At 50.9% G+C, this 24,090-nt stretch overlaps 7 protein-coding genes across 7 annotated transcripts; 4 read left to right on the forward strand and 3 right to left on the reverse strand.

The window, feature by feature from the left end:
- Positions 1 to 832: 832 nt before the first annotated feature.
- TGAM01_v205129 (hypothetical protein) lies at positions 833 to 1,195 on the forward strand (the record flags this gene model as incomplete). The annotated part of the gene is made up of 1 exon (XM_018808718.1): positions 833 to 1,195. One exon carries the CDS (start codon positions 833 to 835, stop codon positions 1,193 to 1,195), a length of 363 nt encoding a protein of 120 aa, XP_018658033.1.
- A 5,578-nt stretch (positions 1,196 to 6,773) lies between these two features.
- On the forward strand, positions 6,774 to 9,805 carry TGAM01_v205130 (mitotic control protein dis3; the record flags this gene model as incomplete). Its single annotated transcript, XM_018808717.1, has 2 exons — positions 6,774 to 6,969; positions 7,041 to 9,805. The coding sequence occupies 2 exons, from the start codon at positions 6,774 to 6,776 to the stop codon at positions 9,803 to 9,805; spliced, it is 2,961 nt and encodes a 986-aa protein (XP_018658032.1).
- Positions 9,806 to 10,173: 368 nt separating this feature from the next.
- On the reverse strand, positions 10,174 to 11,910 carry TGAM01_v205131 (hypothetical protein; the record flags this gene model as incomplete). The annotated part of the gene is made up of 2 exons (XM_018808716.1): positions 10,174 to 11,804; positions 11,883 to 11,910. 2 exons carry the CDS (start codon positions 11,908 to 11,910, stop codon positions 10,174 to 10,176), a joined length of 1,659 nt encoding a protein of 552 aa, XP_018658031.1.
- Positions 11,911 to 12,738: 828 nt separating this feature from the next.
- TGAM01_v205132 (hypothetical protein) lies at positions 12,739 to 15,222 on the forward strand (the record flags this gene model as incomplete). Its single annotated transcript, XM_018808715.1, has 4 exons — positions 12,739 to 12,950; positions 13,026 to 13,518; positions 13,582 to 14,135; positions 14,400 to 15,222. The coding sequence occupies 4 exons, from the start codon at positions 12,739 to 12,741 to the stop codon at positions 15,220 to 15,222; spliced, it is 2,082 nt and encodes a 693-aa protein (XP_018658030.1).
- A 727-nt stretch (positions 15,223 to 15,949) lies between these two features.
- Positions 15,950 to 17,314, reverse strand: TGAM01_v205133 (mitochondrial import inner membrane translocase subunit TIM54; the record flags this gene model as incomplete). The annotated part of the gene is made up of 1 exon (XM_018808714.2): positions 15,950 to 17,314. One exon carries the CDS (start codon positions 17,312 to 17,314, stop codon positions 15,950 to 15,952), a length of 1,365 nt encoding a protein of 454 aa, XP_018658029.2.
- Positions 17,315 to 19,738: 2,424 nt separating this feature from the next.
- On the forward strand, positions 19,739 to 21,901 carry TGAM01_v205134 (AGC/NDR/NDR protein kinase; the record flags this gene model as incomplete). Its single annotated transcript, XM_018808713.1, has 4 exons — positions 19,739 to 20,340; positions 20,488 to 20,988; positions 21,059 to 21,532; positions 21,592 to 21,901. 4 exons carry the CDS (start codon positions 19,739 to 19,741, stop codon positions 21,899 to 21,901), a joined length of 1,887 nt encoding a protein of 628 aa, XP_018658028.1.
- An 878-nt stretch (positions 21,902 to 22,779) lies between these two features.
- Positions 22,780 to 23,450, reverse strand: TGAM01_v205135 (hypothetical protein; the record flags this gene model as incomplete). The annotated part of the gene is made up of 2 exons (XM_018808712.1): positions 22,780 to 23,240; positions 23,297 to 23,450. The coding sequence occupies 2 exons, from the start codon at positions 23,448 to 23,450 to the stop codon at positions 22,780 to 22,782; spliced, it is 615 nt and encodes a 204-aa protein (XP_018658027.1).
- Positions 23,451 to 24,090: the final 640 nt, after the last annotated feature.

The raw sequence follows: 24,090 nt of genomic DNA on the forward strand, positions 1-24,090 counted from the left end.
TGCCGGATTACTGTAAACTTCGGCAGGGGCCTCCACATGTGCGCGAGAGAGGCATAGCAGACAGCCCGTGCTTGTTTGCACTCAGCAAGTATATGTGAATTGTTAGCAGCTGGTGCATATTACCATCCCATACGGCACAAAGTTGTTACTTGTATACCACGGGTATGGATCCTTTGATTGTTTGCTGATGCCGTGCCGGTCATCATCGTCGCTGACGGGAACGCTCCGAATAAGCCGGAGTTTGATGCGATTGAGAAGCACTCCGAGGCTACTTGGCACTAGCACAGCGATATGTCGGCGAGAGGCAGTACATGCTCGCAGCTAGGTATCTAACAGGCATTCTTAGGTCATACCTCTTGGAGGTATTATTGGAGGCATGCATGCAGTCCTTACTCGTACCTGCTCGTCGTGCATGTTTAGTGCCAGGCAAGGCATCCAGCGCCTTCCCCAGCGCGATTCTGCAGGCCTCCTCTCCTGCTAACAGGGCAGGTCCGGATTAGCCAGAAGCTAGTAGGCGCTTCCCGCTGCATGGCAGGCAGGCACGGCCGTTGCACGTTTGATGGAAAGTTGTGGATGGGCGGCGGCAAGGGAAGCTCTTGCCAGTATTGTCGCTGCGATTGGCCTCCTGTCAATAAGGGAGAGGCATACCTTATTGTCGCCACGTTGCCGACAATGTCAAGCCACGACTTCGCTCTGCCGTCCGCGGAGCTTACAAGCAACGTGTTGGGATTTGACTTTGCCGCCACGGAGCCCGACTTCCAGAACGAGGCATCAGGGCCATAGAACGGCTCGTCTAGTGTCTAAACAGAGTTGGAGCTTTGTTTGATCAGCGATGCTCCACCAGCAACTAGCTCAACAGCAGAATCTGATGCTGCTTGTCGCGTTTCTCTCGTCTGTCCTGTGCTTCAGCTCCGACAGCCTATCCACCCCCTCTTTCAGCCCCGAGGCAGCCTCTTCTCGCGGCAAAGAGAGCTACTACCTGCTAGCGGCGGCCGACGGCTTGCTGCTCCGTGGGAAAAGATGTCGCCATGCTCCCGACCGACAAAAGAGCGGCGGGAAATATCGAAAGAGGGAGAAGATGCATGCTGAGGCTGCCTCACTCGACCAATGCGCGGCCGATCCGAGTCACACAAAGAAGCGCTTGCCAGGCTCGGCCAATCTCGAAATCTCCTCGACACTTCATAGGGTGCAATAAGACGCCATTCCTCCCGTACCACCTGCGCGACAACAGCCTGCGTGATACTGCTTTGGCGTTTACGCAACACCGCGGCACTAGCCCCAACGCTAAGACGCACGCCGCTATATCACTGGCCCCAGGCGTTCACAAAGTTGATCATGGACATGGGGTCCCGGCCGGGGTCTAGAGGGCAGGGATGGTGGCCTTGGAGTGCACCTCTGCTCTGAGTGTGAGGTGCGGGAACGATTCGATCGTGCTGACCCCAGACCAAGAGCGCCTCAAGGGCCGTGGTGCAGCCCCGGCCAACAGCATCGGGAAAGCTCGTTCCCCGCAACCAGACCATGATGGCATCCTCCTGGATACCTGGCTCCCTTTCAACAGCTACCACGGGTTTTTACCACCCTCCCTAGAGACATCTCTCCAGCCGTGCATCGCAGCGCTACCCGCAACCCGGTATACGCAACGCAGCACGAGTTACCGCGTCTTTCTTCTCTCAGTCGATTTGATGGAAGAACGGCCCATTACGGTTTCTCCCCCCACGTGCTGACAGGATGACTTGCTGTCGCAGTGCAGTGGTTACTGATACTCATTAGCTGCTCGTTGATAACTTCCCTTTCGATGCCGGATTTCTGTTCCTCTTCTTCCCTGCGGATGATACGCTCCGTTCTTACCGTCAATGCTGCCGAGCAGCCACTGATGATATCTGCGGGACTGCGGAGCTGCAAAACCGTCTGCTGACAACCCGCAGCTCGAGGCATTTCTCCACCGGTCTGTCCCATGATAGTGGTAGCAAAAGTTACTACTGATAGCAGCAACATTAGTACTGCTAGTAGCAAGTAGTAGTAGGATAAAAAGTTGCACCACTACTGCTATATTGCTATTACTCCAAGTACTGTCTCGACCTCGCAAACGCGTACAACGGAAGACAGCCCGAGGAGCATTGGCAACGAATAGCATACGGGCGAGGCTTATGTCTAATCCAGGGTCTTTACCATACTGCGCTACGCCATCCCGCTCATCACTCACAAGCCTTTTCACTCGATTCGAGTCCACTCCAGCGCCCCCACCGCGCCCGCAGCGGCCACTTGCAGATGATGAAGGGTGTATACCATCGAAGCCGCTCAGGATAACTACCCGCAGGTCTCTACAGCTGATGCTCAGAATCCATCAACCAGGCTGGGAATAGCTCGTCCTTGTGGGTTCCCCTTTCACTTTAGTATGGGACCTTGTGAACTAGCAGCGACCACCTGCCCAAAGGCGCCGCCATCCATCCAAACCTTCAACCACACGCTTACCACATGTTGTTATATTATACAATCAAAGTTTTGAGCTGTGCCTGAAAAGAGCACGGGCGCTTGCCTGCCTTATGCCTTATACATCAGACTGGCAATGCACTACAATTGTGCTCATGAGGCCGGATTAGAACCTGTCATTTTCAGGGTTGAGATAGTCCGGCGCCCATTTATCCAAACCTCTACGTCGCCTTCTTTTCCACCTGTGCTTTCCCCGGGCATTAGCTGAAGACACAAGGTTATGTTTAAACCCCTAGCCGCTGGTACTGAACTGGATGCCGCGTTGCTGTTAGCAGCCAACACTCACGGAGACAGCCGAGCTTGCATATAGGGATCTCCATACGCCAGAGAAGTACGCGGGAACATAGCACACATGCTCATTTCTTTACCCGCCCACCCCGTGCTCGCGGTGTGGCTACTTGGCTACATGCTTGCACCGTACAAGCATGTACGCACACACACAAAGACTTAGCCATACAGATTAGACGCAGCCAAGGATGTCGGGACATGTCACCCCACATCCCATTGTTAGCTTGGCCGCACCAACGCCAGCAAGGCCTGAATCTCTCACAATACACCACGCATTTGTGCCTCACAACAGTGGCAGCAAAGTTACGCTAGCCCCGAGATTTACTATTGTACCAGCCCCTCCCTTGCGCGAGCTTGAATTGGTGGCTCCTGTACGAAGTACACGTCCGATTTCTCAGAAATAAGTCAGGGGTAACACAGCGGATCTATCTGATGACGTCCACACCTTGGTGAATCCCATGCTGCGATTACCGATGTCTCCAGATTAAGCCTCGAGGAAGTCAACTAAGAACTTGGAGGGTAGCGCTTTAGCACCGGAGCTTTTTCCATGCCCCAGCATTCCAGTACCATACGAAGTAGATAATGTTACGCCATACTACAGTACAAAGTATGTATTCGCTTTGTAATCTATTGCGCTGACCCTACCACACTCATCAGACGTGCGTTCATGGAGTTCTTATTCAACACCGAGAAGGCATCTAGGATAATGTCGGATCAGATGAAATCATAACAGTCTATCAATGTCTAATATACAATCTACTGCAGCGTACTTCGTGCATGGGCCTGCTATGATAACAGCTCACGTCAACTCATAGCTAGATACGCCGCCAATGCGGGGAGTGCGGCGTCTGGGACATTACTGGCAGACCCCTCCGAGGAGAAGAGAAGAGAAGCTCATGAAATTATGCGCACACAGGCCTTCTTCTCGTAGGTATACGAAGTGCTGCTTGTATAGAACAAAGCAGGCTGACCAGGGTATGGCTGAGGAATCCTGTTTTCGTACCTGGCAACTTGATCTCTCATCAGAAGTTGTGCAGTTTGGCGTCACCATACCCTGTAATCCGACGCATAAGAATTTGGTCATATTTTGTCGCGGTGAAAAGACGTTGCTTGTCAATAGGTAGCCATTTTCGCTGACAAGCATTATCATTTTCTCATCGACGCTAGCGAGTCGTGTTGAAGCCTGACTTCTGACCGCTGTTGTCGAAGCTGCGGGCTTAGAAGCATCTGATGTCGCTTCTGCCATCATTTACATCTGTCGCGATGTTACCCTGGATATGTATGATCTCACGAGACAGGACATGAAGAAGTAGCGTTAGTCGAGTCCACTTCGGGCTGCGCATATAGCCATGTGACTACGGGTCAACAGGATAGATGCATGGAAATTTGGTATTCCGAAGCAAGGATGCTTTTCTGGGAAACCACTCGAGTGTTACCTAATTTGAGACTTGTCGTCTCTCAACGCCCGAGAGGGGCAAGTTTGTTGATCTCTACGACGGGGCCAAGATGCCCTGCTTGCTCCTTTAGCTTTCCGGACCAGTGGCTATCATCATCCTCGTTATTGGCTGCAAAGATCGTCTAGCATGCCTTTGAAGCCGGTCTCCCACCTCAAGAGGACAAGCCATTCTGCTACCTTGGCACATGTTGAACGGTGCAAGGTGGTAATCGAAGTGGGAAGCACATGTTTGTACGAAGTTAGTATCTACACGCTGCATGCTACGTCCCCCACTACGAGATGAATATTCCCGTAAAGTCCTTGGGCGACGCCTCTATGTCGCTTCATTTGCGGCCGCGGGGCATCCATTTTGAAAGCCGTCTTGTTGGGCTTTAAAATCCCAGCTCTGGATACTCCCCGCTTGAATAATACCCCGCAGGGTCTTCAAGATGAAAGAGAAAAAAGCATTTGGCGATTAGCGCCCGCACCCCTTTTAAATAATTACGAGGATCATTCATATGTCAGAGCATGAGATCTAGTAGACAAATTACCCACTCATGCAGTGTTCGTTGCCAGGAACCACAAATCCTAGGACTCTTACATTTCTCTGGGTTTAGCAGGGATCGGTTTGGTTAGCAAATCTGAGCGGCAAAGCCGATGCCGCGATACATCTTTGTGTTGTTTCTGTAGCTTGCATCATGTGAGTCAATGCTCCTTTTTCTTGTTCATCTTGCAAGAGTTATAGGTCCACATCGTGTTATTCACGGCATTGGATGGACTAGTCGAGAACTTTGGGAGTGTTGCGTTGTGGTCCTATATGATGAAAGCGTGCATGAGATAAAGGGTCATCTGGCTCTGCTAGTCGAAGTCAAACGCGTGCGCATGCTTTTTACCCCATCTTCGTCCTATGGGGTAGGAGACGAGACAAGACAACTTTCGTGCTGTTAGTGGCTCCAGCTTCACCACAAAGGCCAATACCACCTTGATCTTTCTCCAAGATCCAGTTGGGACGACACGACGAATCAACAGATGCCTGTTGTTAGAGTAACAGAAGGTCTGAGAGGCGTTTTTGCATCCAATACACCAGCTTCTTGTCGGGCTATCGAGACATGGGGTGGGAACAGAGACAGACCCGATAATTCGGCACCCACTCCCTTTCTGTTGGGAACATGGCGCATCAATCTTGCAAAGCCTGGGTGCTACACCGAAAGAATAGCTGGACGCTGAGAACCCCCAAGGCCCAATGAACGGCGCAGATGTGTGAATAGAATCGGCTAAACGAGAGTGAATACGGATGATGATACAAGAGCATGTGTAAGACTCGCCAAGAAAGGGGCCGCCAAAGAAGTAGAGCCGAGGGCCGGACCCCACGAACTGAAAGAGCCTCCGTGTTCCCGCAAACCACGGTGACAGTGTGGTTATAGCCTCGTAAGCCTTTCGGAGCGGTTGACAAATATCATGTCTCACGAAAATGGAGAGAGAGAGAGGAGCCCACTCGGAGCCCGCTTTTCAACACCGGGCGGGATCAGGAGCGCGTCTTGGGGGAACCCAGAGTCATACAAAATGATGGTCTAGATCAAAGAGATGCCAGTTCTCCGAGGGAACATGCTGCTCGGTGGCGATACAGCCTCATGCTTATTGGCGAAGTGGCCAAAAAGGGGGCTCATTCCTGCGACAGGGTACGCTCTCTGTTTCGGTGATTGCACACGGCCGGTAATATCGGTACCAAAGTTGTCCGCTTCAGGTAGCATTCAGGATCCTCCTTCAACTTCTGGTTTTTGTGCACCTTGTCCTTTTGGGCGGGCTTGGCGAAGGGCAGGTGGCAAGTGACTTGGAGTGGTAATGTTACAGAGTGAAGTTGCATTTTTGTAATGATTCCCTGGCTTTTCCTTTGGTTCCCCGGCCCTCATGGATTCCTTCTCCAAGGTAGGTGGTAGCTAGTATCTCTGTCAAAAATTTGTTAAATTGATGTACATGCGACATTGCGAAGGGTGGCGCTCACATTAAGGGAGACGATCTGGATAGGAGATTTCGTAGGTCATGATGATTGGTTTCGCAATACACTTCCACAAAGCGGGAGTACATCTAGGAATAATTGTAAATGTAGCACTTTGTGACATGAACGAGTGACAGAATTTTACTTTTGGCAAATACCAAGACTCTCGCTGACGTTCTTATACTAATTTAAAAAGTAATATTTCGTACGAAGGCGCTCTGATGCTCACCGGCTCTGGATAGCCAGGGGAGAGCTCACGTGATAAATCACGTGATAATAATTTTCTCGAATGACTTTGGGCATGTTATGTAAAATTTTGGACACGATGCAATGAAGCAAAGAAATAATTGAAGTCGTAAATTCTGAAGACTTGATATCATCTCTTGGAAGAATTACTATTAGTGTCAAGTGCGTCCATTTGGCGCTCTTTGGTGTTTCGCATATCGATAAGGCACCCCACATTGAACGTCCAAAGTGCCTTATCCCATTATATCAGCATTTTTCAGTGACTTCAGCGAGAGAGAGCGCGTGTGAAAAACTCCACACTACAAGAAGATAGCCAGCATGACGAGCTTAAAGAGGACGCAGCGGTCAGACCAGGCTGCGCTGAACATTTCCAACAAGGTCTATGTCCGGTCGACGCGGAGCGGAAAAGTGCAGAAGATTGTTCGGGAGGTCTACCTGAGGACGGATATACCATGTTCGTCAAACTTGTGTCGGACGTGTTTGAGCCAGGCACCCAGAAATGCGGCCAACGAAGGTGAGAAATATGTTTTAATCTGTCAAGTATGAAATCCGATGAGGCGGCACGAGGCTAACTGCTTATGATAGCTCTACCATTTGTCCTGTCGGAGAGACCGGCGGGAACAAGGTCATTTCCTCAAGGCCACTATCTGGTTCCTGATACAAACGCATTGCTGAACGCCATGGACCTTTTTGAGCAGAGCTCATCATTTTATGACGTTATCATCTTACAGACTGTTCTGGAAGAGCTCAAGAACCGCTCATTTCCTCTGTACAACCGCCTTGTGGGACTGACGAAGAGCGAGGACAAGAGATTCTACGTCTTCTTCAACGAATTCCGCCAGGAGACATATGTCAACCGTGAAACCGGCGAAAGTGTCAATGACAGAAATGACCGCGCTGTGAGACAAGCTGTCAAGTGGTACGGGGAGCATCTGGCATTGACCAAGGCGGCGAAAATCCCGGCAGTTGTCATGCTTAGCGATGACCGAGACAACTTGAGGAAAGCTCGAGAGCAAGGACTGCACGCGTCTTCGCTCAGAGACTACGTTAGTGAACTGGAAGATGGCGAGAGGCTACTGGATATGATTGCAGAGTCACAGTCTCAGGCCCAAGGCGGATTCAAGCAAGCCTCTCAGCAGCCCATTTACCCAGAGTACTATACCGCGTCAAGGATGATGACGGGAGTCAAGGCCGGGTTGTTGCATCAGGGAATCTTCAACGTGTCTCCGTACAACTACCTTGAGGGATCCATCAAGGTCCCTGCTTTCCCGAAATCTCTGCTTATCCTAGGCCGCGAGAACATCAACCGAGCTATTGATGGCGATGTGGTAGTCGTTGAGCTGCTCCCGCAAGATCAGTGGAAGTCACCATCAACAAAGATCATTGAAGAGGATACGATTACGAAGAATGAGAATGCAGATACGGAAGAGCGCCAAGACTTTGTATCTGACAAAGAGCGCAAGGCACTTCAAGAGGAAGTGAAGAGGACCCAGAAGGCGTCAGGAGAGAACCAGCTACAGCCAACAGCCAAGGTTGTGGGAATAGTGAAACGTAACTGGCGGCAGTATGTCGGCCACATCGACCCATCGACGGCCAACAAGGGCTCATCACAAGGCCGAAAGCTCGATAGCGTTTTCCTCATCCCCATGGACAAGAAGATCCCAAAGATTCGTCTCCGCACTCGTCAAGTATCCGAGCTTCTGGGCAAGAGGCTGTTGGTCACCGTCGACTCATGGGACAGAGACTCGAGACATCCTGTTGGGCATCTGGTGCGCTCTTTGGGAGAGCTCGAGACCAAGGCGGCAGAGACGGAGGCTCTGCTTCTAGAGTGGGATGTCCAGTACCGACCTTTTCCGAAAACGGTGCTCGACTGCCTTCCCAAGGAGGGCCATGACTGGAAGGTGCCTGCCAGCAAAGAGGACCCTGGCTGGAGAGACAGAGAGGACCTTCGTGAACTTCTCATTTGCAGTATTGATCCTCCTGGCTGCCAAGATATCGACGATGCTCTTCATGCTAGGCTATTACCAAACGGCAACTACGAGGTCGGCGTTCACATTGCCGACGTGTCAAACTTTGTCAAGCCTGCTAATGCCATGGATACTGAAGCGAGTATCCGTGGTACCACCGTTTACCTGGTCGATAAGCGTATAGACATGCTTCCCATGCTGCTTGGCACGGACCTCTGCTCTCTTAAGCCATATGTCGAGCGCTTCGCATTCACAGTCATCTGGGAGCTCAATGAGAATGCCGATATTGTTAATGTCCGCTTCACAAAGTCAGTTATTGCGTCACGCGAGGCCTTTAGCTACGAACAAGCACAGCTCCGGATCGACGACAAGTCACAGCAGGATGACCTCACAAAGGGCATGCGAATGCTGCTCATGCTGTCCAAGAAGCTCAAGAAGAAGCGTATGGATGCTGGTGCCTTGAGTCTGTCTTCACCAGAAATCAAAGTCCACATGGAGTCAGAATCTTCGGATCCCATTGACGTCAAGACCAAGGAACTCCTCGACACCAACTCCTTGGTAGAGGAGTTCATGTTGTTCGCCAATGTCAGCGTTGCCGCCAAGATCTACGAAGCGTTCCCCCAGACTGCCATTCTACGACGCCACGCCGCTCCTCCCAAGACCAACTTTGACGAGTTGGCCGATCAGTTGCGTATTAAACGCGGTCTTGAATTGCGCACAGACTCCAGCAAGGCACTTGCCGATTCTCTCGACAAGTGTGTCGACGACAAAGACTCATTCTTCAACACCCTTGTTCGTATCATGGCCACCCGTTGCATGATGAGCGCAGAGTACTTCTGTTCCGGAACCCAGTCATACCCTGAATTTCGCCACTACGGTCTCGCTTCCGAGATTTACACGCACTTCACATCCCCCATTCGTCGATATGCAGATCTTCTTGCCCATAGACAACTTGCCGCCGCCATCGGCTACGAAGCCGTCCACCCTTCAGTCCGCAGCAGAGGCCGTCTCGAGGCCGTATGCAAGAACATCAATGTCCGTCACCGCAACGCCCAGATGGCCGGCCGAGCCAGCATTGCCTACTACGTTGGCCAAGCTCTGAAGGGCAAGGTTGCTGAGGAGGAAGCCTTTGTGATGAAGATTTTCAGCAACGGATTCGTGGTCCTGGTGCCGCGATTCGGTATCGAGGGCTTGATCAGACTACGTGATTTGGCTGATCCCGAGCCGGAGAGCGAATATGACGCTGAGACGTACACTTTGACGACAAAGGGAGAGAAGAGCATCAAGGTAGAACTTTTCCAAAAGGTTGTAGTTAGAGTCCATGACGATAAGGATGAGAGGACAGGGAAGAGAGGCGTCAAGATGGAGTTGGTGAGTGCTTAAGTAGATCAAAATGGCCAGGAACAGGACGTTTAATATAATGGAATTTGTTAATTTGGGATACATGCACGAATGTTAGAGACTAGAAAAGGATATTTTTAAGAAGTTCTATCTCAAGAGGTTCTCCTTTTCGCCCCCTTTTCAGAAATTGCGTACATCTAATATGTAATATTGACATACATGTATGCGTTTGTGACATACAGTTCAAGTCCGCTTTATTTTTATATTACCAACCGAACCTACAACGCCAAACTCTTTATGAGAATACCATTAACAAAGAAAAGAAAAAATGTGCACGAAACATGCGCAATTATATATGTCAAAAAATCCGGCCACATTGCATCATGAGTTCCTCTGGGTTCCTCTTTTTTTTACTGCTCCATGGCATCACCCTCATCCGCACCATTAGCATTGTCATCGCCCCATAGGCCATCGAGCTTGAACTCTGCAGCCCATTCTGTGACAATCTCCTTCTGGTCAGCCATGACCTCTTCCTCGCCGGCGTTCTTGATGGCTGGTTTGGCAGCGCCGTTCTGGCCCTTTGCATTCTCGACTGCCAAGACAGGGGCCTCGACCCATCCTTGGATGCGGCCGTCTCGCCAGTCAGTCACGACAGTCATGGCGGCGGCGTTGATGTTGGGGACACCGCCTCGGCCGAGCCTGCCACGCTTGCGGGCAACCTGGACCAGGAAATCCGTGGTGATGTCGCCGTCGGTGCTGCTGGGCAGGACGGCGGGGATGTCGTACACGGCGGTGAGCTTCTGCAGCAGCTCAGGGGTGGCAGAGAGACGGCGGAGCAGCAGGCTGACGGCGGGGATGGGATCCTCAATCTGCTTGGGGGGAACAGCGTTGAGCAGAACGAGGTGGGCGTGAGCCTCGGTGGCGCTCTTGATGGCGACGAGGCCGCCAGACTGGACGGAGGACGAGGACGGGAAGACGACACCAGGGGAGTCGAGCAGCGTGAGCTTGCTGTCGATCTTGACCTTGCGGATGCTCGTAGTGACACCGGCCTCTGCACCAGCAGGGCAGGCCTTGGCTGAGCTGGCGCCCTTGCCGCTCATTCTGCTGAGCAGAGCGTTGATGACGGAGCTCTTTCCAACGTTGGGATAGCCGATGACACCGACAGAGACGGCGCGCTTCAGGTCGCGGCTGGCAGCATAGCTCTTGAGGGCCTTGAATAGCGCAGCAGAGGTGCTCTGGACGCTCAAGTCGCGGTGGTTGAACATGTGCGCATTCGCCGCCGCGTGCGCCGCCCGCACGGGCAGGGTAGGGAAGTACCGGCGCAGGTAGACGAGCCAGTCGCGCAGCACCTTGGGGGGGATCAGGTCGACCTTGTTGAGGATGAGGATCAGGCGCTTGCCGCCCGCGGCGGCGGCCACGACGCTGCGCTCGACTTCGCGGGAGCGAGTGCCCTCCGGGTCGCGGGCGTCGAGGACGTACAGCACGACGTCGGCCTCCTCGACGACCTGCTTGAAGACCTTGTCAAATGTCTTTCGTGATGACGCCTGGCCAATGGAGACGTGTGCGCCGTCATCAGAAGCGTCGCTGTCGCTGTTGTAGTCGTCATCGTCATCTTCGTCCATGTCGTCGTCACTCGCCGCAAGGGACTTGTCGTACTTGACAGCGGCCGCACGAGCGCTGGCAAGCAAGGCAGCCATTGGGTTCGACTCGTCGACGTCGTCCATTCCGTCGTCCTCATCCATCTGGTCCACGCCCGCAGCCTCCATAGCATCCTCGTTCTGTTCGGCGCCGCCTGTTTTGGCAGCCTTGGCCATTTCTTTTTTCCTCTGAGCCTCCTCGGCCTTCTTTGCGCGCTTCTGCTCAATCTCCTCCAGCATCTTCTCCTTGTAGGGGAAGAGATTGGGAATACCGGGGTCCTTCTTCAGTTTTGATCGCCATTCTGGGTTCTTCTTGGCCAGCTTTCGATCCTTTCTCTGCTTGGCCGCGGAGGCCTTTTGGATCTTGTTGCGAAGACGGGTTGTCGTCCGCTTGGAGTTGGGTCCTGCGGCATCATGGTCAGCATTTTGTTGCAAAACTTGATAGTTCAAGGACAATTTGAAAAGGATCATTCAAAACGTACTCTTGGGCTTGTTAATTGTGCCTGCCATTGTGCTTTATTCTGTTTGATATCGCCAATGGTAGTAATTTTTCTTAGCTGCAGTGTCCTCCTAACTTTAATGGCATGCCGTGCTAAGAAAAAAAAATTAAGTGGGATGCCAATTCTGCCATGCATTTTCTCCACACCGCCTTCATTATCAGCCCCATATTTATCGCGATAGGATAGCGAGCATTTGAGTCTCTTTTGATGAGTTGAGGTAGCCAGTATGCAAAGTCACGAGCGTATTGTCTACATCATAAATTCGTATCGTGCATGATAAATGGCGATAGCAACAAAAGTACCTAGCTAGGATTACATTGCCGGCACGAACTACCGCTTATCGTCCTCACATGCAAAGCGTCGAGAACACATAGTCCAAATTGGGTAATGCGACATGTGTTCGTTGTGAGTTTCCTTTTGAGTCTGGCCGAACAGACCTACTAAGGCTAGGTAATCAAGAGTCAGCCTGCGGTTAATTTGATTGACCCATGAATTGAGAGCTAGATTGTAGACACCCTACGTTGTCTGCCCAGGAAATGGGTCCAGCCGTCTAATAGAAACGTCTAATAGGAAATAATCGACCCCACTTGTGACTGCGTAGCCGGAACTCCCAGTTGGAAGATGTAGTAGATAGTTCAAATGACCACGGGTATATAAGGCGCATTGTCAATTGGTAAATGACCATTGTAGAGTTTTATTCTATAAAGTTCCTTCAATTTCCGTTTATTAGGCCAAAGCTTCAGTGCTGAAGGGATACCTTGATTATTGCATAGGTACTTTATATATCTTGGTGTAAGACAACATAGTGACCCCAAGGCCCCCTTACACACTCCAAACAATGTCGTCGAACTCCTCTCAGAAGATTTCCCAAGCCCTTGAAGAGGCTAAAGCTCGCTACATTGTGCGAAATGCCAAATCCAAGATCCTTCACGAGGAAGCCACCAAGTCTTTTCCCGGCGGCAATACTAGGACAGTGCTTCATACAAGCCCCTTCCCCATCTCTATGAAGTCTGGCAAAGGTTATCAGCTTACATCTGAGGATGGACATGTGTAAGTGATATAAATGTAACGATATACATAGACCATTATTTAAAAGGACTTCATCGGCTGACCCGATTCCTGTAGCTATACAGATCTCACGGCCGAATTTACGGCAGCTCTATATGGCCACTCTAATCCTGTGATCCTCGACGCCGTGAGCAATGTTCTCAACAACGTGGGCATGAATGTTGGGGCAACTACGCCTCAAGAGCAGTTATTTGCTCGAGAACTATGCCAGCGCTTCGACCTCGAACGAGTGCGGTTCACAAACTCCGGAACCGAAGCCAACCTCCATGCTCTAGCCGCCGCAAGACTGGTCACAAAGAAGAGAAAAGTTGTTGTATTCAACAAGGGCTACCATGGAGGTGTGTTGATCTTTTGGGGAGGAAAGCCGGCCCCCAATAATGTTGATCCTGATGACTGGATCATCGTCAAGTATAACGATCTTGATGCCGCCGTTAAGGCAATTCAGAGTGAGGGGGTAGCCGCCGTGCTGATGGAAGGTATGCAAGGCAACGGAAGTGGTCTCAGTGCAATACCAGAGTTTTTGACTGGCATCCAGGATGCCGCTGCCAAGGTAAGGATAACACAACGATGCACATAGGCCGCATATAATGACATGTGTACTCACGGATATTAGGCCGGTGTTCTTTTCATCCTTGATGAGGTAATGACCTCTAGGATATCAGCCTCTGGACTTGCAGGCCTGCGAGGAATCAAGCCAGATCTCAAAACATTCGGCAAATATCTCGGGGGTGGCCTCGCTTTTGGTGGGTTTGGAGGAAGAGCCGACATCATGGGAGCATTTGACCCAAGGCAGACCCTTTCAATTCCTCATTCGGGCACCTTCAATAACAACACCCTCGTGACACACGCTGGATACGCAGGGTTGACAAAGGTATATACTCCTGATGTCGCGGACAAGTTTTTCAAGACTGGTGAGTCGTTCATATCCAAGCTTCAAGAGACAGTCAAGGGAACGCGGCTGGGCTTCTCGGGAATCGGATCCATCCTATGTTCTCGATTCATCGATGGAGATGTTGAGGTGAAGGATATCAAAAGCGCAGATGATTTTACAGAGAATGAGGCGTTGAAGGAATTGTTCTGGTTTGAGATGCTTGAGCAAGGATTCTGGATCACACGTAGAGGTCTCATTGCGCTGGTACTGGAGACGCCACAGTCTGAGCTTGATAGGTTCGTGGGAGCGGTTCAAGCATTTGTATCACAGTACAGTGACGTATTGGCGTTTGAAGCGACAATCCGTTAGCTAGGCAGTTATTCAATTGATGCAATGAGTATGTGAGGAGATATTCAGAGGCTGTGGTGTACTAGAGCTGCCCAGCGGTGTTGGTGGAGCGTCCCTTGCACTGTGGAGAGACGCCGCTAATTGGCTAGCCTCCTGCCTTTACATAATCCATCCTATTGCAGCCTCGCCTACCTTGTAACTTTTCTTATCAGTCGCGCCTACAGTCTAACAATCTATCCATCAATTCCCTTCAGTTCACCCTCGACATCCCGAATCCTCCAAACTTCTCTTCATACAGCACACCCAGAATCCCCCCAAATGGATTTCCAAAATCGCGCGGGCTCCAAATTCGGCGGCGGCGGCGTCGCCTCCCACTCCGCCACAAACGCCGACCGCCGCGAGCGTTTGCGCAAGCTCGCCCTCGAGACAATCGACCTCGACAAGGACCCTTACTTCTTCAAGAACCACGTCGGCTCCTTTGAATGCCGCCTCTGTCTCACAGTCCACCAGAACGACGGTTCCTACCTCGCCCACACACAAGGCAAAAAGCACCAGACCAACCTCGCCCGTCGCGCCGCCCGCGAGCAGAAGGAGGGCAAACAGAGCATCGATCCCGCGACAGGTTTACCAACCAGCGTCGCCGCGAGCCTCACTGCTAGGCGCAATGTCGTCAAGATTGGCCGCCCAGGCTACAAAATCACAAAGATCCGCGACCCAGTCACACGCCAGCAGGGTCTCCTCTTCCAGCTACAATATCCCGACGCCACGCCCGACTTGGCGCCCAAGTGGCAGGTCATGAACGCATTCACACAGCGCGCCGAAGAGCCAGACAGGAATTTTCAGTATCTGGTCGTCGCTGCAGAACCGTACGAGAGTGTGGGATTCAAGATTCCGGCCAGAGAGCTGGACAAGCGGGAGGACAAGCAGTTTGCCTTCTGGGATCCCGATTCGAAAGAGTACTGGATTCAGGTCATGTTCATGACGGAGCGTGAAGAGCGGTTCAATGCTGCTCCCGGTTTAACAGGCAGGAGATGAGTCTGGGTAAAGAGAGAGGGAGGAGGAGGAAGAAGAAGAAGAAATATACCAAAGAAGATTCTACCATTCTCCACGCCGCATGATGGTTTCGAAAACTCATATCGGCAGGGGAAGGCTTTCATTAAGCCACATGCCAGATTTTCTTATTAACTAGTACTACGATTTAGGGGTAAGAAGCTGTCCGTTGGCTCAACAGTGGCATGCATTTTGCTGACTTGTAATTAACTGAATTGCTCAAGGCATTTCAACCTCAGAATGAACATGGGAGAAAACACAACAGGAACAAAGACAGGAAATAGCATATTTGGCGCAATGTCAATTACGATGAAATTTTATATTATAATTTTGTACTTATCTTGGGTAGTATTCATTATGAACCATCTCTAAACCATAGTTTCATCATGGGAAAAAATACCCAGCAGCCTAGATATAGTTTGGGTGCTGAATATCATCCTCCTTAAGCATGAGCGATTATTTACATTATTAGACAGGAATTCTTGCCAATTTGTCGTAGACTTCAATTGTTTGAATAGGGTGGCTTTATTTTACACTACCTTGTGTAGATAGGTATGTTAATACATCGTCCCGCATATATACTCGTACAGCTTATTGTTATTACAATACCAAAACATTAATTTTCCCAACCCCTTTCTGTATACATCATGTCACATTCATACCGTAAGGCTTTTTCTTCCTTTCTCTTTTCATCCCCATGACGTCTTTTTACTCAGTCGTCGTCCAGATTTCCCACGTTAGGACCTTGAGGTTTGCTCGCGAATGAGCTCGCACCCCAGTGATACAAGCTCCTCAGATTACGCTTGATCCAACCTTCAATCTCCGCCTCGGGGACGACAATCTCCTTCGCGCGAGCCTCGTCCTTGGGCTGAATCTCGAAGCGCCGCATCCGTTCTGCGATGCGCGAATCAACCACCACTGGCGAAGCCCAAATCTTCTCCTTGGGCGGCTCAGCGGTCTTCTTCTCCTTCTCCTTATCGTCGGCAGCTGCAGGTTCTTCGTCCTTCCAGACGAACTTGGGCCAGTCGCTCTCCTCGTGCTTCAAGATGAGCTGCTGCTCATATTGACCGTCAACTTCGCGCCACTCACGCGCAGCAGCGAAGCACACCGCGGCGACTTCTCGGCCAATGTCGTCAGCCAAGTGACGGCGGGTCAAGAAGCGGCCCAGACGGACAAAAGTGTGACGGAAGCCGAGGCGGTGAGGGAATGCAATGGCGGTGGAAGGTGAGAATTCGGCGGGGATGATGGCGGGGAGGCTTGCGGAGGGATAGTCGTCGGGGGAGTTGTGAGGGCGCGGCTGTGGTGGCCGCTTGGATGCTTCATCTTTCTTTTGTTCTTCTTCGGGCTTCTTGTCCTCGGGCTTCTTGTCACCTTCGCCTTCTGTAGACGGGGTTTCAGGCTCGGGNGTGTCTTCGAGACTTTCGACAACGGGCAGTGGCGGGGGATCGAGAGGGCCCAACCATCCCTCGTGTAAGCCTCGAACATACTCTTTCCACGTATGCCGGACGATGACGATATCGCCCTTGACGCCCTCATACTCTGCCAGCCCGATTTTCTTCCTCTGGCTTTCCACAATGGCTTCGTCTGTCTGCGGTAATTCCTCGTCTGGCCGCTCGTGGGCCTTTCTTGATCTCCTAATCTTCTCGGCAACGGCCGCTCTCACATCTCCCTGCTGTCGGCCCTGGACAAACTCCCAATCGAGGCCGGAAGCTGCCAGAATAGGCTTCACATACTCAATGAAGTGGTCTTGAGCGGTGCGTAGGCCATCACCGGGGGGCGATTCCAGATAGACGGTAAGTTTGCGCGGAAGCTGGCTGGCATTTCCGAGCAGTTCTTGGGAGAGCGGCGCAACGGCTCGGCGCCACTTGGCTGTCGCGCGGTTCTTCTCGCGCTTATCGTAGATGATTGCGGCGGCGAAGGAGGTGGTAATGGACAGGAAGATGAGCCAATTGCGGGATGGGAGCTTGCGAGGCAGGGCCGGGAGGCCCATCATCTTGAAGACTGGATTGCGCGGGCGAGGCTTTGGAGCGCTCGAGGAGCCGGCGGCCGGCGGGGTCGAGGGATTGGGGTCGGCCATGGTGATGCGCGGCCCTTTGGCTTGAGGTGCTGCTTTATTAAAGAGAAGTACTAGAATTGAGAAATGAAAAAAAGGAAACGGTTGGCCTAGAGGGGTTCCTCTGATATCGATTTGCAACCTGAGGCCGACCAATCGGGTGCTGCAAGTACGCAACTCTCAATGGATGCTGGTATGAAGTTGAAAAAAATTGGATGCGATAAGGATGCGGGACACGATAAGGGTCGGCGGCGCTACATAGGCCGCAGCTGGTTTACATGCAGCTGTTGAGCTTCTGGCCGTCAACGCCAAACAGAGGCAGACAGCGAAAACACACTTCGCATTGAATAGAAGAAATTCAAACAAAGATATTTTGAATTAAAACTCACTATAGAACTAGCAGCTGATTCGATATATATAATTCGACATATGTGAGTGCTGATGACATATGTGAGTGCTGAAGATGGTAAAAAGAGTTGGTCTCGCTTTCATGACAACTTGAGCTTACAAGTTACATATAGTTATGAGCTACTAAACATCAAATCGGGAATATCTGGATGCAAGCTTTGCCATCACTCTAAAGCAAGAGAAAATCAAGCTCAGTAACCCTCAATACTATGATGCTGATCAAGAATTGCAGAGCCTCATGTCCAACAATGCTCGTGCAGTGTCCCGCCCCACAGCACCGTTGGTGGGTTGAGTAGGCACAGACTCTATAGAAACGTTAAAAACCTGGCAATGGTTTACGCATCAAGTCGATAATCTCGTCTGTATAGCATGAATGACACGGGCAGTAGATGCCCTGTCCCTTGTAGCGCGCAGGCCAACCTCTCGTCATAATCCCAGCCTTGGGATAAAAGCCGCGAGGTCATTAAGCATGAGACCCTGCATCAAAAATGATGCCAAGCCAGCCCCAGCTCACCGGCCGGGAGGTTTTCAGGCAACAAGGTGTCCTATTTGGACTGGCCAAGCATGATCTGGGGCTCGACATCCTGACCTCTAGACCCTGCATGAAGCAAGGTAGGCTGCTAATGCAACCTTGAATTCCTACTATACATCTACCCAGTATTAGCCTGTGTCTCTTGTCATAAACACGGATGTTTTCGCGGGTATTGTCGCAGGTCAACCTGAGATGAAGCTAATAACTGGGGAGTGACTGAAATCATTGGTAGGTAGGCTAGGGATCCTGGAGAGCTAATGGCTATCGGATTAACACTTGCTTAGCAGCAGTGGCGCTTGTAATATACTGTATTCCGTTCAAAACGTAACCCCTGAGCAGAGGAGGGTCCAAGATAGCCACCAATGTATGAGCGCTCATTCTCGGGCAGCGGCACGTACGATTATACAAGTCCAGGCACGCTTAGCAGAGAAACCGCAATTCTCTATTCAGAAGTTGTTCTCATTTGAACTGCAACAAGCAACAGAAGGACGAGTCAGGTAAGCGTACAATTGCCTTGGCAGGCAAGTCCCAGACAAGAGACGGGACGAGCAGGTCGCCAAAATGTGTTAGCGGCGATGCTTCCGCTGTCCATGCTCGTGCTAATCTCTGCCTATCCGAGCTCTCAGTGCCATTTCTCATTTCTCGCTCCAGCAATTGACCAACGTACATAAGGGCACAGACGTAACAGTTAGGCCTGTAGTAGCCAAACAGTTAAATGGAGCATTCCCTGTTACATCGAATCCATTCATCTGATGTATCGATATCTGCTAGATGAGACCAGCGCATCGAAACCCACCTGCGGTAACGGCTGCTAGAGGTCTGGTGAAGACTGCCCTGGGCGTCCACTAAGCAAACTTTCTTTGGCCGCTACAGCGGCAAAGGTCCCTGATGCTCTGATTGTTTCGTGCTGTGAGCACCAACCAGAACAATTTAGCGGCCTACCAAGCACCGTGCCCCCGTTCCCCCCCTCACTAACGACCCCTGGCTTCGGCGCGTGAAGAACATTGAAGGTACCCAAGCTTGCACCGCTTACCGTGCAGAAGCACTCGCATAAACGCGGCGCTCAGGTACCTCTCAAGTAGCCGTCACCCCGCTCAAGTCAATTTTCACTTTGTTAGCACGTTGACCGCCCTCCTGGCCTTGTGCCTGCAATAACGCCTCCCGCCTCTCTCGACCCCTCGGCCTCGCAATTCCCCTTTCCAGCACATCACCAACAAGGAGCTGCACCGAGCTGCAAAATCAACCACCCGTCACAGACCACCGCTCCAATCCGCGGCCAGGCCCTTGCGCTGCTCTCGCTCTGTGACCGCTGGAAAAATTGGGCCCGCCCGCGCTGAGTAGCAGCGGAGCTCTCGCTTGCAGCGGCATCGAATCGCAGCTCGTCCCCGTCACGCACTAGCATCTCCAGCACCGTCTCTCGTGCCCCCTTTCCGACCCCTCAGGCCCCGTCAGGCTCGCATCCATACCGTCTGGTACTTGAGTAGCCGTGCTGCTTATCGGCTGCGGATATGGACTCCAACAACGGCCGTCTGTACTTGAACTTCGACAACCAGCGACCGGCCGCCAACGATCGAGCCTATCCCACCACGCCCTCAACCTTCCCCCAGCCCGTCTTCCCCGCGGGAGCTCAGTCCAGCATGCAATCGTCCCAGCAGCAGTACGGCGCGGGCTACCCGCCTCAGGGCCAGGGTTACTTTGCGCAGAACCAGCAGTATCCGGGCCAAGCAGTGACAAGCGACTATCCCAACGCTGCCTATCCCCCGCAGTCTGGCGCGCCTGGCACCAACGACCCGAACACGGGCTTGGCTCACCAGTTCTCCCACCAGAACCTCGGCGGCAGTGCCGCAAGGGGAGGACAATATGCTGGTCGAGGACCATCGTCAGGACGTCCACGAACTGCGGGCGGCTCAGGGCAGCAGGGCAGCTACGGCAACTACGCGCCTCCTTTGCCTACCCAGGGCGCTGTCTCTTCGCCCGAGTTCCAGCCCATCCCAGAGAGGAACCCTGATAAATATGGCACAAATGCCAATAGCAACCAGAAGAAGTGCTCACAGCTAGCTGCAGATTTCTTCAAGGACAGCGTGAAGCGAGCTCGTGAGCGCAACCAAAGGTACAGTCTCTTTCACTTGTATACACCCACACTTTGTATCCATATATACATCTCTCCAGCCTTGCCCCTCTTTCCTTCTACTAGACCTCCCAGAAACCACATCAGAACCCCGTTGGCTGACATCTGGTTGACGTGATAAAAAAATAGGCAGAACGAGTTGGAGCAAAAGCTGCAAGACCCCGGCCAGAGCTCAACTAGGAGAGAGCAGCTCTGGTCAACTGCTGGCCGAAAAGAAGGCCAGTATTTGCGATTCTTGCGTACTAAAGATAAGCCCGAGAACTACAACACGGTCAAGATTATCGGAAAGGGTGCCTTTGGTGAAGTCAAGCTGGTGCAGAAGAAGGGAGACGGCAAGGTCTATGCTATGAAGTCTCTGATCAAGACTGAAATGTTCAAAAAGGACCAGCTGGCTCACGTCCGATCAGAACGTGATATCCTTGCCGAATCTGACAGCCCCTGGGTAGTCAAGCTCTACACCACCTTCCAGGATGCCTACTTCCTCTACATGCTCATGGAGTTCTTGCCCGGTGGTGATCTGATGACTATGCTCATCAAATATGAGATTTTCTCAGAAGACATTACGAGATTCTACATTGCGGAAATTGTCTTGGCTATCGAGGCCGTTCACAAACTCGGTTTCATTCATCGGTAGGCTGTTCTTCCGCTCTCTTTTTCGCCTATATTAATCTTTGGTCACCGGCTAATTCGAATAAAACAGTGACATCAAGCCCGACAACATTCTGCTGGATCGTGGCGGCCACGTCAAATTGACCGATTTCGGTCTTTCCACTGGCTTCCACCGTCTGCATGACAACAACTACTACCAGCAACTCCTGCAGGGCCGCTCCAACCGACCCCGAGACCGAAACTCGGTTGCCATTGATCAAATCAATCTCACAGTCAGCAACCGATCTCAGATTAACGACTGGAGACGATCTAGACGACTGATGGCTTACTCTACCGTCGGCACGCCAGACTACATTGCCCCCGAGATCTTCACAGGCCATGGCTACACCTTTGACTGTGATTGGTGGTCATTGGGCACCATCATGTTTGAGTGTCTGGTGGGCTGGCCGCCTTTCTGTGCTGAAGACAGCCACGATACTTACCGCAAGATCGTCAATTGGAGGCAAACGCTGTATTTCCCTGACGACATCACCCTGGGTGCCGAGGCGGAGAATTTGATTCGAAGGTAAGGGTCGACTAATCTTTTTCTCAATTGAATTAGAATTGGCTAACCAAAATGAATAGCATGGTCTGCAACACGGAGAACCGACTTGGACGGGGAGGTGCCCATGAACTCAAGAGCCATGCGTTTTTCCGCGGCGTCGACTTTGATAGCCTGCGCCGCATTCGCGCTCCGTTCGAGCCTCGCTTGACGTCCAACATCGACACCACCTATTTCCCGACCGACGAAATTGACCAGACCGACAACGCAACTCTACTCAAGGCCCAGGCCATCCAGAACAACCGCACTGGCGCAGCTCCCGAGGAGTCGCCCGAGATGAGCTTGCCATTTATTGGTTACACTTTCAAGCGGTTCGATAACAATTTCCGATAGAAGGTCTTGATTTTCATGATGAAGCGGGCATATGCAGTAGAGATTTTGAATTCAACGCAAACTAGAAGTGCGTTTACAAGATGAAGATGGGAATTTTGAAAAAGGGTCCATGCTTAATCGGCTGACCAAATTACGAGGAGCAACTCTGCATAAAGGGTCAACGTTATTGCAGCAGAGACCCTGTCGTTTATTGAAGATGCATGATACTTGGCATGGAAAACAGTGCCGATATCCTTGTTCATATCGTTGGAAGATTTTGCTTTGCTTCTGATTTTTTATTTTTTTTATTGCATGAAAAGCAGAAAGGGAGAGGAGGGAGTCAAGATGGAACACGCTGGAAATAGTTACGGTCTCATGGATATCAGAGTTGCGAGAGAGGCTTGGTGGCATTAGAATATATGACTGAAAAGAAGCTTCGTTCCAAGGCCAAACTTCCAATTTAATATTGATTATATGCTTCTGCCCATTGCGCCCCTTGCTTGACGCCGAATGCCTGAAATGGTGGTAACCCTAAAACCTTTCCCATGAACGTTCTTATTCCCTCTAGTGTTTGAGAAACCTGTCTTCTAATGCCCATGTCATTACCACGTTACGCTTCCGTACGTTTGCCTATTATATCCTTCAAGCTTCTCTCACTGAGCGTTCGTAATACCATGAGCATTTTGGAAATCACTGTTTCAATGGCCCCATTATCGTCACGTTGAGCTTTCCCATATCTGCCGAATAGATATTCCAAGCTCCTCCAACAACCACTACCATTCATCCTTGCAAGTTGCGTGTGGCGGTTTTAACGTCTTTGTTAATATCCCTCTGCGTGTCCACCCGTGCTCTCAAATGAGAATTCTCCAACTTCCATTCAATCAAGGCGCCTGGTCAAGTCAACTATAGCCTTCTGTGACTCCTGTGTTGTAGCTCGCAGTCATTTGATATTCTGCGTTCACGGCCTCAACTTTCAGCAACGCCGATTTCAAGCTTCTCTTGTATTTAGCTGCTCCAACTATTTTCCGTTTGGCGAGGAGGGAGAATTCTTCTTTGTCCTTGAGTATTTCCTGTATCTCGCCGTGTCCTAGACTGCGAAGAGCAGGAGTCGCCTCAACTGTCATTGCTGTGCTTTCCATTTCATCTTGAATCATCGTTGTATCTTGAATCATCGTTGTATCTTGAATCATCGTTGTATTGTTGTCTTGGTTCTCCACTTTTAGCTGATTATTTTGACTGACGGGCGGAGTGCACATTGGGCTGAGCACCGTGTCTAGATAGTCGTGCATATTTTCGCTTTCGCGGTCGCTGGCTTCAGATACAAACAATGACGATTCGCATATCCATAGGTTGATCAGGTCTTTGTAATATTAGCCACCGATTATGTCCATTGCTATGTTTGAATCAGATACAAACCTGGATTTCTGTCGTGGAACGAAGCAGATGGATCGACGTCCAACGGTGGTTGCTCTTCTGGCAGCGTGAAGTCATCATAGACAGACATCCGGTCTCTATTACCCATTGAAGAAACTAATAGAGAATGAAGAGCGTGTTGAAGATTGTCCGCCATGATTTCCTTTTAGTAAATCGAAAAAAAAAAAAAAAAAAAAAATGTTACGAGACAGGTAAATGGAAGGATGATGATGGAAAAGAAAGAGGGGGGAGGGGGGAGGGGGGAAAGGGGAATAGGAAAGGAAAGGAGGAGGAGTTTGAGAAGAGCTAGGAGGAGTTTATATAGGTGTTGTATAAGATCTAGCAGTTGCTAATCAGCTGTATTGATCAAACCAGAGAGCAGATAAAACAAAGGAAGCCCTGGAAAAGAAATTCAGCACTCCAGTTCCATTCTACAACGCCCCAGCTGTAGCTCAACAAGGCAGTCAGCCTACATATAGCGAGAATGCTGGATAACTAATAGTGAGTTGAATTATTATGAACGAAGATAAAAGGAGAGAAACAAAACAGCATGAAAACAGCGTAATTTGCGTAGCCGAGAGGTTGGAACATAGAAGCGTTTAATGTATGATAATAATACGCTGTACGGTAACATATGCGAGAACATCTATTAACTTGTATATGTGGCGCGAGAAAAGTAGAAAAATGAATCAGAGCGGGCCATAGTGAAGGACGTATATACAAATTATCCAGCTTCGCAGCCGTATTAACCCCCAGACCACACCTATCCTCTCCTCTTCGAGTCTTCAGTCCAACTC

Source organism: Trichoderma gamsii, assembly GCF_001481775.2.
Source record: "Trichoderma gamsii strain T6085 chromosome Unknown Scaffold_15.2, whole genome shotgun sequence".
Taxonomy (NCBI): domain Eukaryota; kingdom Fungi; phylum Ascomycota; class Sordariomycetes; order Hypocreales; family Hypocreaceae; genus Trichoderma; species Trichoderma gamsii.